Below are 24,713 nucleotides of genomic sequence, written 5' to 3'. Positions count from 1 at the left end.
ATTTGCCACAGCTGCAATAACCTCTGCAAAACCAACAGAAGAGAAGACTCCCCTCCACCTACACCTGAACAAACAAGCACCTTCCCTTGGTTTCTGGGTAACCGGCACCAGAATTGTTCTTTCTGGTTATGATGCTCTCTGTTGTACTACCTTAGAATGTAAATGTTCCTTCAAAGCCTTTATTTCCATCACTGAAATGCTGTAAGTTCCTGTAACTAGCATCTTTTAACTTCCACTGGTCAGTTTTTGGAGGCTGGAAGGCAGAGGAGAGAGGAAAAAAACATTCCAGAATTTTTTGAAAGGTGTTTCAACTGTGTGACTATGTTTTTACTAGAATCACCATCAAGGAACAATGATCCTACAAAATGTACAAGTTCAAAGTTCTTTGCAAATTAATGAATGCTATTTTTGTTTCTGTTTTTAAATCATGTGGTAAGCAACAAGATAGAAAACAAGTAGCATGCCACTTCTTAAGAGAGTCTATGGTGCATCTAAAGTATGCATCCTAAATAGATTTTAAAAGTTGCTACTGGGCCACTTAGCTCCCTTTGTAATATAATAATCAATTTAGTCTTTAGCCAAGCAAATATATATATTTTGTATGTTTATTAGCTTACAGTCTAATCAATTAATGTCAGAAGCTAAAGTCTTTTAGGCTTCTTTAATGTTATACATAACTCAGCTTCTAAACACACAACTAAAAAGCACCAACATAGTATCAATTTACATAAACTCATTATCTCCTGCAGAGAATAAGTATCTTAGGTTAAAAGTATTCTTAAAATTATGAAAAAATGTTCATTTTTATTCTTATATTTCATTATTTCTTCTTGTTCTCCTGATAGGGCCTTCATAAATCACATTAGTACAAGTTTGTGTTTAATAAGTAATTAAAAGGGTTTTTAATCCCTGAAAATAACTTGCTATACCTCCTGCATGACACAGTGCTGTGTATGGGGTATTTAGCATATTTGGTGAACATATTCATAACAAGTTATTTCTATCATCAACCTACCTTTGGAATGACTGTGGTATTTAAGCAAAATAGAAATTTAAAATATGTGCTTATGTGTACTAGATTTTCAGAAAAATAAAAGGAGAAATAATCTAAAGAAAAGATTATTATTAATAAAGTACTTTCTATACAAAATACCCAAAGGGAGAAAATTTAACATTGATTCAATTTGCCCTTTATCCTAAAATTTTAAAAGACCAAGACCAGGAATGTTGGGTGGAAGCAGAATTGAACTTTTCCACAATGACCCAGAATACTTCTATTGCAAAATCACCTTTTGTTGGCAGAAAGATAAAACATTGAAAAACGATACATACGTGAAAGGAACAAAAGAGAAAAGTGCTAGCCTTGCAAATCATGCTCACTTATAGACTGGTGACCCAACCACTTTAGGAAAGCATTCCAGTACTAGCCTTTTTTTCTTTCTTCCTCTCAATATCTCCCTTTATCCTCTGAAAGAGACAATAAATCCTATTACAAGACATTTGCAAGTATAAACGAATACCTCTGGGTGTTGATTAATTTATTAAATTAATAATTGATATAAAAAATAAAAAATTTCAATGTATATGGGGGTCCAGAAATTCAATTGTGTTGTGGTTATAAATGAGAACAAAACATACTGATAGTGCTGGTGGACTCCTTTCCACTGAGAACTCCTGCTCTTTACCCTCCTGAGCCATAAATAACCCCGTGTTCAAAAATTAAAAGAAAAATTTGCCTGCACTTGTGAGCAAAACATAAATAACTATGGAATGAATTCAACCTTCACCACATCAGAAAACATCACATTTACTAAACTTGATACAAGAGACAACATAATCAAAAGTAAAATTAATGTACGATGAAAAAAACAACAACAAATAAGGTGCTGAATTACAACTCAGGAGTTTAACATTCTGTCATTTCTTCTGGGAGACCTAACCATCTAACCATAGAATGAGAATCATTTTTAATGCCATCAGATGTTCTACGGACATTAACATGATGACATCTTTAAAAATATTTAAAAAGACTATGGAAGTTACCCATTGGCTTTTTCTGTATTATATAATTCAGTCAGAGAAACATATTGAATTTCTCTTGCCTGTTTTTTTTTTTCCTCCACACTCTACTGCAAACAGAAAAAAAAAAAAAAGCAAAACTCTAATGATATCGGCTTTAAAATTATAGAAAAATTATGTCTATCTGGATAATTTTACTATGTTCTATAAAACAGGATACAAGTGGTGAATCTGTGGATGGCATGAAAAGCAACAATGAGGTCCAGTGCCTTGTTAGGACACAAGCATGGAAAAGAGCTAAACCGAGATAGAAGCACCGTTTTCTTTCCTTCTCTAAAACATAAGGGTACAGTCAATATTTCAGTTTAAATCTTAGACACAATATTGATGTAAGAATTACAAGTGGTATTACGTCTTTGTGTTAAGGAAGAAAAACTTTTCTTTATGCTCCTCACTGTGCCTGGGCTTTCAAAAGGAATTCCGAAGTTTTCTCTCACTCTCACTGTGTATTCTAAAATAAAAACTAAGAGGGAAAATGAAAGTATTTATTTTTAAAAAAGATATTGATAATATAGCTAAAATTATTCTATCACAAATTATTCGTAAAGATATGAGATTTCTGTAAACCTGCCAGATAAGATTCTCCTCTCCATATAAGTCTTTGCTTCTAAAAAGGAAATTATATTATTATTATTTTTTTCAATATTCTCAGAATAACAAGATTAATTTAAATTAGCTATTTATAAACAGATTGAAGACTCGGTGGTAATTAAAACTTTAAACATAATTTGACATGTAACTTTTAACTCTTCTTTAAAATTAACCTTATACACTACAAAGATATATTCAAATGGACTACCTCTTATCTACACTGTTGTGCATATATTTTTTCTTTTGCTAAGAAAGTCAAAAACAGCAATAGTCTAAACATGATACTACATGCCGACTAGGAGCTCGATAAAAACTTGTTACTTATTTGTAATACTGAAAGCAAAATTCATTTTTAAAATTTCACAGCGGCTATTTCTCTTAAAATTTCTTCATTAAAAAGTATATCATGAAAAAAAGTATATCGTGTGTGATTCTTACATCATTTTATGCCATTATTTAAATTCATAAATCCTAGAGAATACATAATCTCCAGAATGTAGAAAATGGCTAAAGTGTCGAAGATGGTCTGCATAATTAACTTTCCAACAAGCTTATTTGGTTGTCAAAGGAAAAGATATTATTATAAACTGACTCATCTGAAACTGCCTGAATTTAAAGAATTAAAACAGTTTATCAAAGAATGAAGAATTAGTAGAAACTGTGATCAGTCAAAAGCAAAATCTTAGCTAAATATAAATGTTTCAACTGAAAATTTATTAAAAAAATTTGTATGAAACTTACATAACATTTTAAGGGGAACTATAAAATTTTCATATTCTTCTAAAATACAAATATTATCCTATACTGGAAGTCCTATAACCCTGATGAAATAAATAACTTTATTTAGCATAATATTTTATTTCAAAACAGTAAATAAAAACATTCTCAGGTTGAATGCTAAATAGCATGGAAAAATAGTAAAAACTCTTAAAACAAAGAAGCTCTTATAAACAACATGGAAGAAGTTGTCAAATTTATATTCATTTTGCTGCCTTAATTTGAGGTTTCATTAAGATCTTAATGGGAAAAACATGCACCACCAGTAAAGGAACGTATTTTAAAGGAGGCTCTTTTAGGCTAGTATAAGTGACTAAAAACGAGTTTCTTGTGAGCTAACGATGGCATCAAACAAACCACAAAGCAGTCTTCTAAAAGACAAGCAATGATTTAAAAGTCTACTATATTTCATATATCCCTTTCTTTAATCTGGCTCTTTTAATCTTGTTTCAACCTCAAATCATTTCTGGTTGACAAGTACTTTTGCTTAAATTTGAGGAGCACATAAGCTGTTGAAGGCATGGGCTTTTCTTATTTCACATACAATGTTTGTCATTTTATCTTTACTTCTATGCTAAAACTTCAATCTTTATTAACATACTAAAACTTTTTTCTTTGTACTTAGAATGAGAAATTTATCCCAAGATGGAATTTAATTCTAAATTGGGTCTACAAAGAAATGTTGGCATATGTTGAATCTGGCATTTAAAAATCAACTGTTCACTACAAGCTCCTGAGTAAGATCCATGTATCTTATTTGTTTTGGAAGAAATCCGGTTAACACAAAGAATGAAGGTTGACTTTCAGGGAATTTTTATGCCTGTATACCCTGATTTTGTTTACAATAGTTTCACAACCTGTATCCTAATTTTGATGCTGCATTTCAAAGAGGAAATTTTTATGATGATTTATCACCCTATTCTAATACGACAATGAAATTTTCAGATGTTCCTGTGGCATATGAACACTGAAATTAGTTTGTGTCAAATTTTTAAGTTTCTTTTTGTCCAAGAGAAGAATAATTGGAAGGTTTTTTCCTAGTATAATGGGACAGTATGAGTAAGTCCCAGGAGCAGTTATGAGAACTGCACATACATATGTACTCTGACTAAATTTATAAAATTGATATAACTTACATTAACCAAAACTTTTTGGGTTCACTCACTCTTAAAAGCAAAAAAGACAAAAACAAAAATGAAAACACAAAACCCGTGATCTACCTTAAAGAAACTGCTTTTCAAACATGGAATTTTCCCCGTAAAGCAGAAAAGAAATCATAGCAGTAGCAACGAGCATTTACTGAGCCCTTATTATGTGCCAGGCACTGTTCTGAGCAATTTATCTTGTCGGTTCGTTAACGCCTCATAATAAACCTATGAGGTAGGTGCTACTGGTAACTCCATTTAACGGAGACAAGGAAACTAAGGTAAAGAGAGGTTTTAGAAAATTGCCCAGGATCATATAGGTAGGAAGTGTGTAAGCTGGGATTTAAGACCTAGGCAGTCTGATTCTGGAGCCCTGACTCTTTCTATTTTTTTTAAGTTTTTTTTGATGTGGGCCATGTTTAAAGTCTTTATTGAATTTGTTACAATATTCTGTTTTATGTTTTGGTATTTTGGCCATGAGGCATGTGGGATCTTAGCTTCCCGACCAGGGATCGAACCTGAACCCCCTGCACTGGAAGGTGAAGTCTTAACCACTGGACCACCAGGGAAGTCCCCTGACTCTTAACTATTGTGCTAAACATATTATACCAGGTTCTAAATATATTCTATTTCATACCTTTACATAAAAGTATTAAACATACTGTTTCTTTTCTATGATCACCATGTCTAAGACTGACAAAAGTTGTATTTTATGCAGTCTTACATAAGAGTTTACTAAATAAGTTATGGTGGGGAGGTGCTAATAACTCGAAATAGTAAGTTACTTAGGAGGTTTTACGTGAAATACAAATTTCCTCATGTAGCTCCGTAACTACCTAAACTATTCAAAACAGAACTGACCCTTGTTCCTTTGGTACCAAATAAAATGCAGTAAAAATTTATAGGGTATTTTTAGTATACCTTAAATATATTTACATTTCAAAATAAATCTTGTCTTCAAATGTTCAGCATGTCATGTAGGGAATTTCTATCACTAAAATACTCAAAGCTTTAAACTTGGGTGTTAGCCTTTGTCTTATGATATATACTAGCATTATTATGAGAATTCTTCTAATTTCCTTTTTTAAAAATATTAATCTATGATTTTTTATGTGACTTTTCAAGAAATGAAGTGAAACCAAGAAAACTAATCTTTTAAAGCTTAAACACCAACATTTACGTCCCATCTACAAATTACTCAGTAATTCGGTGCATCTATCTGTGATCAGGCCATGCAACTGAAAACAAAGTACAAAACAGAGTTACTTTCTGAGAGTACAGCAAATGAATTAGGCATGCTGGACTGAACTGGGACTCACCATGGAGCTTTTATGGAAAAACACCCCGCTCCAAACAGATAAGGCCTTCATGGAAAAGGGGGGAAAATGCACAAAAAATTAGAGGAAAACTCATGTAACATTAACAAATACATGTTTATTATACTGTTAAAGAGTATGGATAAAATAAATTAATAAAATTAGTGATCGTTTGCAATCCTGCCATAGATACTAACAAGTCTGATATAACCAATAAATGGAATGATGTGCAGTAACAAGGCCCTTTATTTTCATAGGGTTAGAGATTTCAAAATGCTCTATTTCTCCCCCTTTTCTGGAGCACCCCTGTAGGGTTCCTAAGGTAAAATAAAATAAAATCCACTTCACAGGCCCTTTAAAACAAAGTACAAGTTAAATGGAATAATCGGATGGAGAAAAGAGTAGCAACAGATGTGTGGTTGTGTGACACGAAATGTTTAAAACTAGCGAAAGGGGACTCAATAAAAATTTGATAAGCATTGTTTGCTGTTCACCAGTTGTAGTCTCAGAGCCACAGAAAGAAAGTACATATTTTCTAAGCTGCTTAATTACAGTAAGTTGAACTGCATATTGCTGGTCAAAGGAACTAACACTAAAACCAAGTCTGTGGTATGATTTACTTCCATTTTAGGGTCACATTCCAGGAAATTAGCATTACTCTTAATAATGATAGAAGAGGTTAACTTCCTCTATCTGGCCTACACTGGGCTAGGTTGGAATACAAGAAACTAAAGCCACAACTGCTTGCTTTAAATACAGCTGGGGATACAAAAGCAGACTTCAATGTTACACATACTTCTTAATATTCTGTTCATAGCATTTAAGACATGCTATGCATATTTGCACACAGAACAAAATATTGCTGTTGCATCTGACATTTGGAAGGAAGACATAATAAACTGAGAAGGAAAGAGCACTGCATAACTTGGTAGTTTTCTTCTTCAACTTTGGTGCTAGGAATATTAAAAAAGAAAAATCATGCTAATTAGCACCAATCTCCCAGTGAACTGAGTATATTCACAAAACTGAGTACAATTCTGAGGACTGAAGAACAGAAGATATGAAAAAGGGAACAGAAAAGCAAGATACTATTAGAAGAAAGAGTGAGTTGGAAGACAGAAATATTAGAAAAGAAAACTTCAGAGATGATGTCAATACAAAGCAAGGAAATCTCTCCCACAGTTAATGATAAGACCACAATCAGAGAAATGTCATCATTCAGATGTCATCATCCACATCTAAAACAATGTATTTCAAAAATTTTTTGACTATGACCCATAGAAGTATACAGTTGGCCCTCCATATCCATAGGGACCACATCCACAAACAACTATAGATCAAAAAAAAAAAAAGAGAAAGTTCCAAAAGGCAAAACTTGCTGTGCACCAGCAACTATTTACAATTTAGAAATGATTTAAAATATATGGGTAGAGGTGTGTAGGTTATATGCAAATACTAGGCCATTTCATATAAGGGACTTGAGCATCCATGATTTTGGCATGGGGTGGGAACCAACCCCCCTTGGATACTGAGAGACAAATGTATTAATGTGTAAGCTGGTATGTACATGAACACACACAAATTGGAACAATTTAATGAATGTGGGGTTTTTTGGTGTGTAATCAACTTTATTATTCTCTATTTCAATGTTTTGTAAACATTAATGTTGGGATTTAGTTACAGTGAAGATTGTTGCATATAATGACAGGGTAGGTAGGTCTGAGTGCAGCCTTAGATTCTATATTTCTAACAAGCTCCTAGATAATGCCAAGGCTGTTAGTTTGCAGAACCAGTAGCGAAATTACATTCTATTATATTCTATTTCATTAATGAAAATAAAGTTAGCCATGATCCCCTTGTCTTGATTTCATGATTCACTAATTACATCAGAAACAAAATGTTACTGGAGCTCACCCTGAACTTTGAGAAACACCATTTTAACTAAGTGTGACCACGTGAAGACTCCAATGTCTCAACAGCACCGTGACGCCATAAAAAAAGGATCAGAAAATGGAAAGTTCAACACATTTCCGTATGCCCACAAATACCAGCAAAATGAAGAAGTTATTGTTGGCACACACTACCCAACTCCCTTTCATTTTCTTCCTTAGGCAGACACCTGAATTAATCATATAGTTCAAACGATTCTGACAGAAGCACTTGTGATCTGGAACGTCTGGGCATGAGTTGCTCTTTAGCATATATTGTATAGAAGCTAGACAATCTCCCACCTCATTCCAAATATCAGAATACAACTGATTCACTGTAAAGAATTTGAAAGTTTTATCTTAATCCTTTATGACTTAAAAGGCTTCTGATTGACCCCCAAAATCAAACAAAAATGAAACAAAACTTTAAGTTTCTACATTTCGTAAGACCAGCTGATGTTCCCACCTACAGAGCCAGTAAATACCTTTTTCCAAGTTTAAATTTCCTTATATATAAAAAAGAAACATATTAGCCAAAAAAATTAAACACAAGTTTTTGGTGTTTTTTTTTTTTTTTTTTTTAAATATCCTAGATTTTCCTTCCCGGACAGTAGCAGCACGTTACCAACAAGATTTCTATAACACCACAATCCCAAAATGCACTGTTAACCCTCCAGACACTGTAGCAAACAGGCCTGCACTAAACAGCAGTGTGGTCAAGTTTAAAGACAACACAGTCCTCACTGTTCACAACATAACTTGGTTGTGTGAGTTACAAGCCATCCTTCTTTAGCCAAATAAGGATCTACAGGCTGATGCAGCTCAAGGAGAAAACAGGGGTTGGGGAAACAGGGTGAGGACCCGCTTCAGTATGTACATTTGGCATGGTCCCAACCTGTACTCACCCACTTCTTACTCGCTCTGACAAACTGGACCTCTGCCACATACATGTAAAAGAAGAGCCACAAACTCTAACGAATTAGAGTGACTGACGTAACTACTGACTTTGCATGGGTGGTGTCAGCTGTTCTTTTGAAATGTGCCCGCTTCATCTTTCCTCAGTAGGGAAAGAATGAAAATATAAAGTCACAAAGGCCAAGTCCATGATCCAGCTGTCTTCACCTATGACTTTCCCCTCCTCTCCAAAATCCCGCAGCTGTAGTTTTACAGGGCATGACTCGAAGGAGGAAGAGAGCGTGTGAGTTAAGAGTGTATGGGGAATTAAAATGGTCTGTATTAACAAATGCAACTCAAATTATCATATTCAGGTATTAAGAATTTGTGTGTTTTCCAAACACTATTAAGTTTCAGCAGGTTGAACAATCCTGCCATATAAAACCTATCCACTTAAGTCATGATTATGTCCTTTTTAAGCTGAATTCTGATTGAAAAACATCAGGGCTGGCCAAGAGACTAAAAATCCAGAAATGCTAGTCCAGCATAAAGTGACTTTGCCTTTGGTTCTCAAACGGTTTCTTCTGGAGACTGTCAGAAGACAGTTAGGAATTGTGCTTTATATCAAATCGTTAATGCTATGTAACTCTTTAAACTCTGATTCATTTTTTCAAAGGCCACACAGTACCACAAAAGCTTCGGTCTTACTAGCTGAAAACAAGACAAATGTGAAGATTTTTTTTTATATGTAAGGGAAAAGTAAAACTAGATTTGATTTGAACATGGTAAAATCTTTTATAACCTGACTCTAGTGCTGAAAGGCATTAATAATGATTAGATTTCATCATCTTCAGAGTTATAGAAACTAAAAAAATCTCTGAAAGTCCTATTTTCCAATTGATCATATCCTATGAGAATTCAAGCACTATCACTTAACAGACATCAGAAAGAGCCCATATAAATATTAAACATACTGAACAGAGAAAGGGCTATACAACATTATGTGTAAAATTGTAAAGTAAAGCCGTATTCTCTAACAAAATATTCCAGGAACCCTAAAGACTCTGCTACACTCTCTATGCCCCCTGTTAAGCAGCATCTTTGATGGACACACATTTCCTACGTGCATGCAAGCAAATCAGTCCTCACATCATTTTCAAGTATTACTTAAAATTTTTCATTAATTTAATTTTACCCACTCGCTACTACAGAGACCTATGGCATTACTGGCTCTCAAATTACTGATCTGAAGGCAAATTCAAGCTGAAATATACAGATAAATTGTCTAATCTGAGGTACGTTCAACATGCAAATTTAAATTACAAGGTCAAGATTTTCATTAGAAAAACACTAATGTTCAAATTCTGCCAGATGTGGCAGAAGAGAGACTAGAAGAGAGACTGTACACACAGATTGTCAAATTTCTATAGAAAGTAATGCTTGCTGACTTGTAATACAGTATATAGGAGACTTAATCCCCTCGCCGCTCCCATCACCCCCAAGTCCACAGATTTATGGTAAAAGGGAACAAACTATGGAGTGGTTTAAGTACTCTACTGATTTAGTACAAAAACTGGAAACTCAAACTATATATGTATATTGCACATGTAGACATATCCATCCTAATGAAAATACATTATCAATTACTTTATATCTGGAACCAAACATACATAGCTTAGCTATCAAGAAATAACACATAGATAAGACAGGGCTGGGAGGTGGAGAATTACCATTTGCTACTGTATCTGGGGAATCTTTCTCCAAATCTTTCCCATTTAACTCTTAGAACTTCACCTATAACATTTGGGGCTCAGGTCAAAGCATCTAAATAAGCCAAGGCAGACCTAACTGAATTAGAAGGAGGAATAGACCTTCCTCAAGGACTATATGCCAATGTCATTTATTCACTTAGCAAGCTCTGACGGCAGATTGAGTCTACAAATTTCAATTACAGATAATCAAATAAATGTTATTAAATGCTTCCATTCCTAAATAAGAATAATCATCTATGTCTTCTAAATGGAGCTCTTGCGAAGCAATAGCCTAGGGCACAGCAATGAATGAGGCTTTGAAAGTAGGTAACAGGATCATACACCTGGTGGGAATTCATACACTGTAAGTATGACAGGTAATAATTCATACATACAAACTTTCATTTTTCAGATGAAGAAATTTACCTAGGACAACCAAGATGTGAAACCAGAGCTTCAGACTCCTAAGTCAGTATTCTTTAACTACATTATCTACTTCTACAGGGTCAGGCCCAAAGTTCCTAATACCTAGCTCGAATTGCTCACAAAGAAATGAATAAATACAAACATGGGGGGGAGGGAAAAAGGAGCAAAAAGCTGCTCGATTTAAGAAAAAGGAAACCTATGAAAGACAACAAGTCATACCAGGTTTACTTCACCAAAAACCTCAGCTAGTTAAGGGCAAGGAAGTAACTTCATTCCCAATTTCTATATTTTTATTCCCATGAAATTACTCTGACCACTCTTTTTGCACATTCTACATATACTGTTCTTTTATTTATTTATTTATTTATTTATTTATTTATATTTATGTATGTATGTATGGCTGTGTTGGCTCTCGAACCCATATCCCCTGCATTGGCAGGCGGATTCTTAACCACTGCACCACCAGGGAAGTCCCCTGACCACTTTTTGAAATGTACTGTTCCCTGCTTGTGCCCACAAAATGATGTGTATATGTTAATAATTTTAGATTTGATGTACAAAAAATTAAGCATATTGATGAAAAATTATCTATTTAGTAAGTTTTTACACAGGAAGCTTTAAAAATTAATTCAACCAAACATCTATGGACTATTGCTTAGTAAATCCCTACTACAAAATCTTTACACTTCAAAACAATGAGCAATTCCTTAGCACCCAGTTTCACTTTTAATAGATCATTTATTCACACATGATAAGAACATGATGGAGGTCCTTCCACTCCTCCAGTCTTAGACTGGAAGAAATGGGTTTTGTTTGAATGAGTGACTGTTAAACCAAAAGATTCTTGGCACGTCTTTTGCCTTCACCAGTGTGCACCACAAGCGGGTTAAGCAACAGCTGTTGCCAAAACAGGCCTTATTTCCTCCCAGTGCTGCTTCAAGGTACAGAACGTGAAGGTGCAAATACATCTGTCTTTTGCCATTTGTAGTTCTACTGGCCTTGCAAATGTCTTCGAATAAGACAGATGGTCCCTGACACTGCACAGGCTTTCAGGGATCTATATTTCCAAAAATAAGAGGGCAGACATGAAACACGGTAAGTACACGTCTATCCCCTGAAGGTTTGAGTTAAGGCTTCCATCTAAATTTGGTTATTTAAATATAGGATCCTAAGCAATCCTTGGAAATCTCTATGCTAGAAATATGATTTTTAATGTTTATTTCATGCCGTTATGCCAAATATCTAGGACATGGAACAAATAATATATATTTTACTAGATATATTATCAGGTATATTTGAACTTACATTTCTATAAATGAGTCAGCTCTGTGTTCTCTTTCTACATAATTCATGTCAAATACTTCTGTTAATTTTATCTTTAAAATGCTAGGAAAGGCATTTCACTGAAGCACAGAGTAAATCAGGATTTCCACAATAACCTGGAAAATTAAAAGCCTGTTTGCTCCTCACTCTGGTGACCTTAATGTGGCAATCAAAATTCTCAGTAAATATACTACAATTTGATGGAAATAATGCAAGTGAGCTAAGGGCAGCTTGCGAACTGGTCACAGTAAAAAAAAATTTTTTTTTTTTTTTTTTTTTTCTTTTTGCTGTATGCGGGCCTCTCACTGTTGTGGCCTCTCCCGTTGCGGAGCACAGGCTCCGGATGCGCAGGCCCAGCGGCCATGGCTCACGGGCCCAGCCGCTCCGCGGCATATGGGATCCTCCCAGACCGGGGCACGAACCCGTATCCCCTGCATCGGCAGGCGGACTCTCAACCACTGCGCCACCAGGGAGGCCCAAAATTTTTTTTTAATAAAAATGAAATAAATATAACCTTACTATCTAATGGGAGAAATCTAATGATATAAAAATGTCTGGGATGTGCTTCAAATCTCAGCATATGTCAAAAATGGAAATCTAGGGAATATATCTTACTCTCAAAACAAATATTACTGTTGGTTAGGCAAAATACATGTATTTCAATGAAAATGCTAAATGTTAAGACAATAAAACCACAAACTATATTCTAAAAATTCTATGACCAAATGTTTGGGTGACTTACAGTAGTACTATAAGAATTATAAGTAAAGTCACAATAGCAATTTCTAAATATAATCAACAAACCCTTCAGAAAATGGCTTAAGGGTATTAAGCCTTGTAACCTAGCCATAGCCAAGCATAAGTTATGAATACTATCATCAAAGTGTTTTTGGCCACTGTAATCTTTGTTAATAGAAGGGAAAAAAAGAATAGTAGGAGGGGAGGGAAAAAAAGAAGAGTGGGTGGGGTAATTTATGGAGCACTAAAGCTCTGCCATAGTATAGAATTCATTACAGAAAACAACCATATAGAAGAAAAAAATACTAATAAAATGAGTTTTTGGTGGATGTGTGTGTGCACGTGTATATGTGTGTGCTGAGTGAGAAAAGATAAATGATAAGGCAAATATGTTAAACTGCTAACATTTGGGAAATGTGGGTATACAGGAATTCCTTTTACTGGTCTTGTAACTTTTTTTGGTAAGTTTGAATGAATCTCTATCAAAATGTTTAAAATTAAAAGCCAAGGACTCACTGTGGGACAAATAGTAATTATTCCTTCTAAACACTCCAAGGTAGGGGACGTGCCAAAAAGAATTCAAAAATTTGGAAAAAATAAAATGGTTTGAGATCTGAGATAAAAAGCCCAGTAAAGAGGGAGGAGATATGGGGATATATGTATATGTATAGCGGATTCACTTTGTTATAAAGCTGAAACTAACACACCATTGTAAAGCAATTATATTCTAATAAAGCTGTTAAAAAAAAAGCCCAGTAACTAATAAGATACATGTATCTTAATCTAATATTAATTTCAAAGCACACAATTCAAATTCCTATCACTTAATTCATTAGTAAATAATTATTAAACTGTCTAGAATATAAGGGAACATAATACACATGCTCTGAAAATCTAGGAATTGTGACCAAGTTTTTAACAAGAAAAGGAAACACTGAAGTTATCTAAGTTCATAAAGTATGGTAGCACAGGAAAACACCAGATGATTAATAGTTTCTACCCATCTAAAGACAGAGAGAAAGAGTAGCAAGAGAGACAGTGAAAGAGTGTGTGATAAACATCTTTTTATTATGGAAAGTTTCAAATATATACAGAAGTAAACTCACTTTTCAACCTCCCCACAAATATTTTGAATTAAACTCTAAGATCACGTGATTTCAGGCATAGAACTTTATCTAGGATCTTAGTGGTAAAATTAAAATCAAGAGGAACAATTTTGAGATTAGATTCTTAGATTCAAGAAAGACTGACAAACACTGTAGAATTCTACAATGCTGGGTTGGATCAAGAAGGTATAATTATGTACTGACTGATTTCTGTGAGTGAAAAAATAACTTTTAAGATTATGATTCAAGATTTGGTCCCATGTTTATTTGATTCTACGTCCCAGAAGTGTATCATTACACAAAGAAAAAAATGAGCCACCTGTAAATATAAGTTCATAACCCCTTTACTATCCATAGCCACTCTTATTTAACTTATTTTAAAATAAAGAAACTATATAAGAGGAAAGGGAGGTAAAAATTCTATTTAAATTACACTACTAATGAAGAGTTAAAAAGCTGATATCAATTTTAAAAAATACAGGCAAATGATTTGTATCATAAGATGTCTGATTTGGGAGCTCGATTTGCTGTATTTTCCCCTTAATACACCACAACCTCAATTTCTGCATTCAGAAACAGGAATTTATAGGCAAACACAACTCCACTAGGGAGAGGGTCAATTTCAGTGTAATGGTGAAATCTGGAGCTAAAAGGCCTCATCCTGAAGTAGCTTCTGTAAACACTTCACCTCCTAGCACAACAATATTAAAACATAATGATACAGCAGCCACATAATTAAGCCTATTCCTCTTGTTGGAAAGACCTTGAAGACTATTTGAAGCCAAGATGGAGTTTTCTCTTGACTACCAAATACAGAATTTTAAGACAGTTGTTCCATTTCAAATTAGGCTAAACCTCAGGATTTCTTATTGATGAAAACAGGTAATTTGGCTATAGACATATATATTTTGGGGAACATAATGGAGTTTCACGGTTGTTATACAATTGAATATCTAATGATCTTATATCTTAGACACAGTACTTTATTTTCAGGAACCCAAAGAAGTGACAATTTTATATTCCTAACAGGTAGGAATTTGAAAATTTTTTAAATAGCTAAAATAAGCACAAAGATATCAAGTGAGTCATCAAGGGTCTCTGAGGATGTTAATGACCAATCTGAGTGAAGCCTAAACCCTAGGACTCTGGATTTTGAAAACTATCCATAATATCACATTGTCCTGACACTAACAATAGAATATTATATGTAAATTGTACCTCAATATAGATGATTTTTTTTAAGTATTAGAAACATGGTTGTCACATTAAGTTTTCTCCTTAGTATTGGTGTCAGTCAAAATTTGGGGGTCATTATAAATCCATATCATGTCCACAAAAGCAAGAAAATGCAACTGCACTCTTTCAGACAAAGCCACAAGGCAGCAACTATAAGCCTGAGTAAACGGATCTGGTTTTTATTAGCCAATACTAGTTTTCACAACTTGTCACTGCTTTGTTTTTTCTGTGAATGTGCGTGTACATGGCTGTGTATGAATGTGTTTGTGTATGTTCTATACTTTGTATTTAATCTGCTGCCATTAAGTCTCATGTGGGCTGTAAATGAAGAGCATAATCAAAACCACCCAAAGAAAAAGTATGTTTTATTTTTGTGTATTTAATCCTCTAAAACAGCTACTAAAAAAGTATCAAGCCTGAGGCCTTACCCTGTTCGTTTGGTGATGGTCCCCAATGTCATTGGCTGCTTGATTTGTGCAAGAGGCATCAATACCATCAGGCTGGGGAGAGGAGAAAGCCGGGGGTTGCCAGGGTTGTTGTTGGCAAAATTATTGTAGGAGTCTTGGCTGTTGAGTTTCCCTACAAAGAGAAAAAAGAAAAGAAAAGCATCACCAAGGTAAGTTTCCTTCTCTGATAGGATTTGCACTGACTCCACTAATCTTTTAAGAAAGTTATCAAAGGCAGAAGGGATTCTAAAAGAATCATGGCTCTATGGATGGAAAAAAAACAAAGGACTCTGGTAATACCAAATGTGCATTGATTATAAACAGAGACTGTAGTGTTTGAGGATGGGGGATTGGAGGATACAGAATTGGATAGATGTTACATGGTTACACCAATAATTGGTATAAAACTTAATTATAATTTTATGGTGCTATAAAGAAATATAGGATAGTAAAAGAAAATAAAATGGCAAGATCTAAATTAGTCTAGAGGAAGCATGGAACATTTCCCTAAACAAGCTTGAGAGTAAGTGGGGAGAATATTCCAGCCATGGTGACCTGCAAAGGCTCAGAGAGCAGAAGAAACATGAGTCATAAGGATGTGTATCCATAGAACGTACCACAGTAGACATAGGGTGAGACTGACAAAAGTCAATAGGCAAAAACATTGCCTTACTCCCAAAATGTACCACTCCCCACCATAAAATTAAAAAACATAAATCAACCCTTTATTTTATGATGGTATTAATACCAAAAAAAAAAAAAGAATAGGCATTATGGCTCATTAACAACCAGGAAAAACAAGCTCTGTGAAATAAAATCTGATCTGCAGTGAGAGTAATTACTCTGCTCTCACCAATAAGCCAAATTCCTCTCATGCACTTATCTTTTCTCCCTCTCCATGGCTTTGCATTTTCTGGAACATCCTATAAATGAAATCACAAAGTATGTACAGTATTGTCTTGCTTCTTTCACTTGCCAATAAGCATCTGAGATTCATCCACTCTACATTTTCCTACATGTATCAATTCTTTCCTTTTTATTCCTGAGTATGATCCCATTGTATGGAAGTACTTCAGTTTCTTTACCGAGTCATTGGCGAAAGGACATTTGACTTGTTTCCAACTTTTGGTTATTACAAATAAAGCTGCTATAAACATTTTTGAACAGGTTTTTGTATGAATGTAAGTTTTTAAAAAACATATAAATAATCTAGGAATGGAGTTGCTGATCATAGTAAATGAATGTTTGCATGGACATAATAATTGTATGTTTAAGATTATGAGAAAATGCCAAACAGTTTGACAAAGTAGCTGATCTTCACACTCCCACCAGCAAAGTATGACAGTTCCAGTTCTTCTGCATCCACACCAGAATTTGGTATTGTTACTCTTTTTGATTTTAGCTATTCTGGCTTTTATTTGGATTTCTCTAATGGTCAAAAATGTTTAGCTTGCTGTTGTTCATGTACTTATTTGTCATCCATATATTTTCTTTGGTAAAGTACCTATGTAAAGCTTTTGCCAATTTTAAAAACTGGGTTAATATTTTTGCTGAGATATAATTCATATACCATAAAATTCACCCTTTTAAAATGTACAATTCCATGGTGTTTAGTATATTCTACAGAGTAGGATCATACACTATGATCACTATCTAATTTCAGAACATTTTCATCATCCAAAGAGAAAGCCCATACCCATTAGTTGTCACTCTTCCTTTGCCCCACCCATCCGCTTTTGATACAGGAATCTTCTCTGTTTCTATAGATTTGCCTATTCTGGATATTTCATATAAATGAAATCATACAATGTAGTCTTTTGTGAGTGTTTCTTTCACTTATTATGTTTTCAAGGTTCAACCATGTTACCAAGTATCAATAGTTCAGTCCTTTTACTGGTTGAATAATATTCCAATGTATGGATACACCACATTTATACCAGTTGATGAATATTTGGGTTGTTTTAACAGGCTACTATGAATAACGACTCTATGAACATTAGTGCACAGGTTTTTATGTGGACTTGTGCTTTCAATTTTCTTGGGCATATACACCTAGGAGTGGAACTGGTGGGTCTATATTTAACCTTTTGAGGAACTGCTAAACTGTGGCTGCACCAGCATATGACGGCTCCAAATTCTCCACATCCTCAACAATATTTGTTATGGTCTATCTTTTTTATTTTATCTATCCTAGTAGGTGTGAAGTGGTATCTCACTGTAGTTTTGATTTGCATTTTACTAATGACTAATGATGTTAAACATCTTTTTCATGTGCATTTTGGTAATTTGTATACCTTCTCTGGAGAAATGTCTATCCAAAATGTTTACCCAAAATTGAGTTATCTTTTTATTGTTCAGTTGTAACAGCTAATTATATTCTCAGAATATAAGTCCCTTATCAAATACATGATTTATAAATATTTTCTCCCATTCCATGTGTCATCTTTCACTTTCTTCATGGTATGCTTTGAAACATAAAAGTTTTTAATTTTGATGAACTCTTTATATTTTCTTTAGTTGCTTATTCTTTTGTTGTCATATCTAAGAAACCACTGCCCAGTCCAAGGACACAAAGATTTAGAGCTATGTTTTCTTTTAAGAGTTTTATATATTTTTAGCTCTAACATTTAGGTCTCTGACAAAATTTTTTTTTTTTTTTTTTTGCAGTACGCGTGCCTCTCACTGTTGTGGCCTCTCCCGTTGCGGAGCACAGGCTCCAGATGCGCAGGCTCAGCAGCCATGGCTCACGGGCCCAGCAGCTCCGTGGCATGTGGGATCCTCCCGGACCGGGGCACGAACCTGCGTCCCCTGAATTGGCAGGCTTACTCTCAACCACTGTGCCACCAGGGAAGCCCTCTCTGACCAATTTTGAATTAATTTTTATAAATGGTGTGAGGTAGGGATTCAACTTCATTCTTTTGAATGTTGAATATCCACTTGTTCCAGCATCATTTGTTGAAAAGATATTCTTTCCCACACCAATGGATTGTCCTGGTACCCTTGCTGAAAATCAAACGACTATAAATGTAAGAAATTATTTATGGATCTTACTCTCAAATTTCAAAAGTTCTTTATATATTCTGGATATAAATCTTTTATAAGATACATGATTCTTACATATTTTCTACCCTGCTGCGACTTGTCTTTTTCTTCCCTTACAGATCTTTTAACAAGCAAAATATTTTTTCATAAATTCCACTTTATGAATTTGTTTCTTTTGTACATTTTTTGTTTCAAAAATTCAATCTAGGGGCTTCCCTGGTGGCGCAGTGGTTGGGAATCTGCCTGCCAATGCAGGGGACACGGGTTCGAGTCCTGGTCTGGGAAGATCCCACATGCTGCGGAGCAACTGGGCCCGTGAGCCACAACTACTGAGCCTGCGCGTCTGGAGCCTGTGCCCTGCAATAAGAGAGGCCGCAACAGTGAAAGGCCCGCACACTGCAATAAAGAGGGGCCCCCTCACTGCGATTAAGAGTGGCCCCCAGGCTTCCCTGGTGGCACAGTGGTTGGGGGTCCGCCTGCCAGTGCAGGGGACACGGGTTCGTGCCCTGGTCCGGGAGGGTCCCACATGCCGCGGAGCGGCTGGGCCCGTGGGCCATGGCCGCTGAGCCTGCACGTCCGGAGCCTGTGCTCCACAACGGGAGGGGCCACAGCAGTGAGAACCCCGCGTACCACTAAAAAAAAAAAAAAAAAAAAGAGTGGCCCCCACTTGCGGCAACTGGAGAAAGCCCTTGCACAGAAACGAAGACCCAACACAGCCATAAATAAATAAATAAATAAATAAATAAATAAATAAATAAATAAATTCAATCTAAAAACTTTTTAACTTTTATATTTTACACTTATTTACCACAACCTTACAAATATGTATTTCGATTCTTTTTGTTTTTTAACCAGTGTCCTCAAAATAGTACCTATAATGTCTATTACTTCAATACAGTGACACTTGAAATCTGAGGCAAGTCAGGATCCATGATCTCTTTTGCTTTTTCCATTTAATGACATCCTGGCCTAATGACAAACTTAGAGCTAAATTTAGTTAAGCAGACATGTTATGTCAATTTGTACTGCTATCTGAAAATAAATAGAAAACACATATAGTCACTGAAAAGAAAGAAAGGAGAATAGCAGCAGGGAACATACTATACTGTAGAGCAGAAGCACCCATTTGGACATTTACTATTTCTATATTATTTGGTGTCACCGCCTTGTAAGCCTACCACTACAAAATTCAAATAAGTTACAAATCTCCCAGAGAGAAGGTTATGAAATATAAAGACAGAAGTTGGGATTACATTATCAATGTCCTCTTCAGATACAAGCCACGTGGAATTAGAAAATTTAGATCAGTGTGTTTGTTTTTTTTCATTTCCAAATTATTTTGAAATTCTGCCATATTGGGATGACTTCTAAAATAGCCATTACATAAACCCTTACCCAAATACACACATACAGAACTCACTGAAGACAATATTTTAACTTTCAAAACTCCTATAACCCTTGTTCACTTTTTTCCAGGAAGAGTAAGGACTGTGAAGCATCTCTGTCACTGCAAATAACGGTTTTTCAGAGGAACTTAAGATAGAAAAAAAAAACCAGACAGAAAAATCATGCTGAATTCCTTTTCTTTCTAAGACAGTCAGTGGTCTGTTATGCTTCTTTGATGGATCATTATATCCAACAAAACTTGCTGCTTCCACCTATATTTTGTCATTATCTGCAAAAATGCCAGCTGGGATTTTGATAGGGATTGCATTGAATCTGTTGATCAGTATAGGGAGCACTGCCATCTTAAGAATATTAATTCTTCCAAGCCAAGAACATTGGATGTCTTTCCACTTATGTAGGTGTCCTTTAATTTCACTGAATACTGTTTGGATCTGAATCTAATTTGGATCTGAAATCAGACCGCAACCAAGCCAAGAACATGGGATGTCTTTCCACTTATGTAGGTATCCTTTAATTTCTTTGAATATTGTTTGGATCTGAATCTAATTTGGATCTGAAATCAGACCGCAACACGAAATATGTCACAAGCTAATGAAATTCAAGGACTATGTTTAACACACACATTTCACAACGAGCAGTCAGATATTTGTTGAGTGCCTTAGCCTAAGATCACACACTGTGAGGACTGCATTCTTCGTTGTCACAAAGCTTACAGTCTAATACGCATGAAACCGGAATAATTAAGTGCTAATTGCCTAGCACTAAAGATAAGTACACACGGGATCAATTATTTGGAGAAGAGATCATAGAGCGGATGAGACACAACCTAGGCTTTGAAAGATGGGTAAAGTATGGATAAGAGCAGAAGAGTAGAAATATTCTGAGGATACGGATAACATGAAGGGGAGAGCATATAAAGTGATGCCACAGATGTGAACAATAGTAAGAAATCTCTAACTAGGAGAGAATTATAATGGAAAGCAATGGGAAGATAATATATTTCAGTTTTAGAAGAATATTTCAACTGAGGCAGAAGAGTAGGAACTTAGGTACCGAAAGTCTTCAGCAAGGGAACAGGACAGATTTTGAGATCACTGAACTTTACAGGTAGGATGCGTAGTCTAGAAAAAGGAAGTTATTTCACTGAGAAGCTCCAAATCTTGTGGTTTAGTTAGCCATAACTTAAAACCCTTCGCTGGCTCACCAAGATAAAACAACCTAAAGGGAGCATACAAGGTACATCACATCTGTCCCTCGCAGCCTTCTATCTTATTCTCAAGCAACACCCAAGTATTTATGAGCTTTTACTCCTGGTGTCTGTGTTCATGATGTAGCCTGTGAAACCCAGTGCATCTGAAAGAGTAAAATAAGTTGGGTATATTTCATAAGCATTCATAAGTGTCTGACATATTTTACTATGTGGTAAGGAATTTATAAAAATAGCTTTAATGAAAGAATAAATAAAATGGTCAACAATGACAAGGTTCAGAAAGGCAAACATAGAAAACTACTAACTCTGGTAATCTTCAATAGGGTAGCTTCACTAAAGAGGTGACAAATCATATGGAAAGGGATAAGTAAAGGGAGCGTTGATAGGAAATGATTCAGGTAATGGATACGGAACACATATTTAAGGACTTCGGAGCTGAAAAGAAGCCGTTAACAAGACGAGATACTGTACCAGGCAAAGGTTTCATTCAACATTCATTCTTTCAACTCACACTTTTTGAGCCTTATTGGTATGAGGCCCTGTTCTAGTCCTGGATAAATAAGTCCAAGGGACTCCTAAAGAGGTCATAACATAATGAGACAGAAAGACTATAGGTCTTTAAAGAATTTAATGGGAGAAAAAGTGTTAATAAAGATATCTGCAAAATGTCTCAGGAGCAAAAAGGAAGGAGACGTTTTTCATTGTTGTTTTAAAGGGACGATATGCAAATTTTGAGTATAGAGGAAGGAACTTGGATCTTCTCATCTTCACTTTTCTAGTAGAAAATAAAGGATGAGAGCTGTGTGAACAATTAATTCGGGAATTAGTAAAATGAGGGAACTAGCTTAGACAAGAAATCTCATTAACTCACACGTAATGATCTACGTATAAAAATATATGTTAAAAGCACAAAATTTAAAAATGAAAGTTCATACTGAATCAATCAAATACACAAAAATAGTATAATGATCCTTTTTTCCCTTTTCAATTGTTCAAAGTCTTTGTTTAAAGACAATTTTCACTATCTCTTTCTTGTGTTATGGATTTTCTTTGAAAATGAAGCTAGAATCTAACAAACCCCCAGATTTACCCTCCACAAAAACTGTTAAGACTCCTCCAGAGTAGGAACAGTATCTTACTAGTTGTTGACAGCTCAGTAAATGCTGAATGAAGGGAGGAAATATATTTTTTCTCATATCCAGGAAGTATAGGAAAATACAGCCCTATGATCTATAGAAAAAATAATAATTTTGGAGGGGACACCCAAAGTCCTTCAGAAGATAGCCAGGTGCTGGAACCCATGGCTTTCACTAGTCTCCTTAGTCTTAGGTTGACTCGGCCAGGAGCCTAGACTTGGTAACTTTAAGAATAGATCTTCAGACACTTCCTTATGGATATATCAAACCTAAATTTCTGAGTCAGGATTATTCTTGAAGCCTGAAGCTTCTTAATACAAAGAGGCTCAGCAGAAGAAACTCATAGTATCCTAAGCCTTGGACGTGGATTAAGTCTGTCCCTCCATCTTATGCTTCAATTTCCCTTTGCAGAGACAGGGAGAGCAGCACTTTCTTTGCCCCACCTTCTAGGCATATATATGATTGTAACAGTAAAATTAAAAATTTCTGAGATCAGTGAAGAGTCACTACATCAATTCTAAATGTCACCTTCAGCAACCATTCTTTACTATGCTTTTCTCTTTATTGTATGAGTACAGTGAAAATAGTGGAGGCTGTTTAATTGCAATTTTAGTAGTGGGCTTCATAAAACCTTAAAATACATATAATATTTCACACAGCATTATACTTACAAATTCCAGCTGGGAAAAGACCTGTAAGTGACAAATGCCATGAGAATGGATATTCTCACAGTATTTCTGGCACATCCAAACAGAGGAAGTCTCAAAAATCTCATGAGAAAATAAGCTCTTCTAAAACTCTCATCCCAGTTTTTTGGGCTTACTCTATATAGATAAACTTCCATAAGCCTTCAGGCTTTTGGGTCTTTAACCAAATCCACCAGAGCTTTGATCCTTTAGAGGTTTACCAGTCCCCAAGATAGACGGAGCTCTCTTGGGGTGGGGGAAAAATCCCAAGTTCCAATAAAATGCTTTCTCAATAAATTAAAGCAGGAATTCTATTTGAGAATAGAAAACCATTTAAAAATCAGAATTTTCAAAACATCCTTTGATGTTTAAAGTGATATTTTGTTTTCAGTTGTTTATTTGTGTACAGTTATTATAGTTTTTAATGTTACAATACAAAGCCCGAAGCCAGAACAGTTCACATCGGGGTTTAACCACTGACTTTTTGTATTTACTTGTACAAGTTTGCATTTTTGAAAAAGGAATTATGAAAACAACCTCATGTGCTCCTTTCTTCTCCCCCGTTCTGCCTTTTTTTTTTTTTTTTTTGCGGTATGCAGGCCTCTCACTGTTGTGGCCTCTCCCATTGCGGAGCACAGGCTCCGGACACGCAGGCTCAGCGGCCATGGCTCATGGGCCTAGCCGCTCCGCGGCATGTGGGATTCTCCCGGACCGGGGCACGAACCCGTGTCCCCTGCATCAGCAGGCGGACTCAACCACTGCGCCACCAGGGAAGCCCCCAGTTCTGCCTTTTGGATGAAGAATACCTGCAGGTACGTTGGGGAAAGAAACTTTCAATCTCCACATTAACACACAGCACCTCTGTCTCTGTGTGAGGCTGATGTGGTGTAATCTCTGTTTACTAAAAATGTTTCTAACTTCAAAATGCCACCTTATCATGTATGCACTGTCCCAAAGTATGTTTTCCCAGACTTTCTATACTATAAACACACAGGGGGAAAATGGATGAAGTTGAGGATAAAAGAGAGAAAATAACAATGGGCTTTGTTGCTGTGCTGGAGGAACAGCCTGTCAGGTCAGCTTTGCAGAGGCATATTCCCAAACCAGTCATCATTAACGGACTCACTTCCACAGGAAAAAAAAAAAAAAAAAAAAAAAAAGACAGAGTCTGAAAACTCCGGACAAAAGAAATCCCTGCAGACAAAGTAAAAACAAATTAAAAGACCCATTATAAAACACAGATGCTACAAGGAAAATAAACTTTCCAAGATTTACTGGGCTTTGACAAACTTGAACATTTGTGGAAAAGACATCAGCAACAACTCCCAGGTAATGTGGCTGCAAAGCTAGACTCCTTTCTGTTTTATCTTTACCCTCCCTGCAGAAGCTGCCAGGTTGGTATTCTTCTTAGCTTCTGAATGCATGATGTGAGAACATGTGAATGTGGCAAAGTGCGAGCCACAAGAAATCTCTAAA

The 24,713-nt window shown here is 35.5% G+C and overlaps 1 protein-coding gene across 8 annotated transcripts in view; it reads right to left on the bottom strand.

The window, feature by feature from the left end:
- BCAS3 (BCAS3 microtubule associated cell migration factor) overlaps nucleotides 1-24,713 on the bottom strand; it is a 576,338-nt gene that overhangs the window by 319,926 nt on the left and 231,699 nt on the right. For all 8 annotated transcript variants that reach the window (XM_082603192.1, XM_082603193.1, XM_082603194.1 and 5 more), the window contains exon 16: nucleotides 15,739-15,889. In XM_082603192.1, the coding sequence (XP_082459318.1) occupies nucleotides 15,739-15,889 (151 nt within the window). The remainder of the gene's footprint in view (nucleotides 1-15,738; nucleotides 15,890-24,713) is intronic.

The sequence above is a fragment of the Mesoplodon mirus genome (genome assembly GCF_964341445.2).
Source record: "Mesoplodon mirus genome assembly, chromosome: 18".
NCBI lineage: Eukaryota > Metazoa > Chordata > Mammalia > Artiodactyla > Ziphiidae > Mesoplodon > Mesoplodon mirus.
This window is presented reverse-complemented; position numbering and strand designations above follow the sequence as displayed.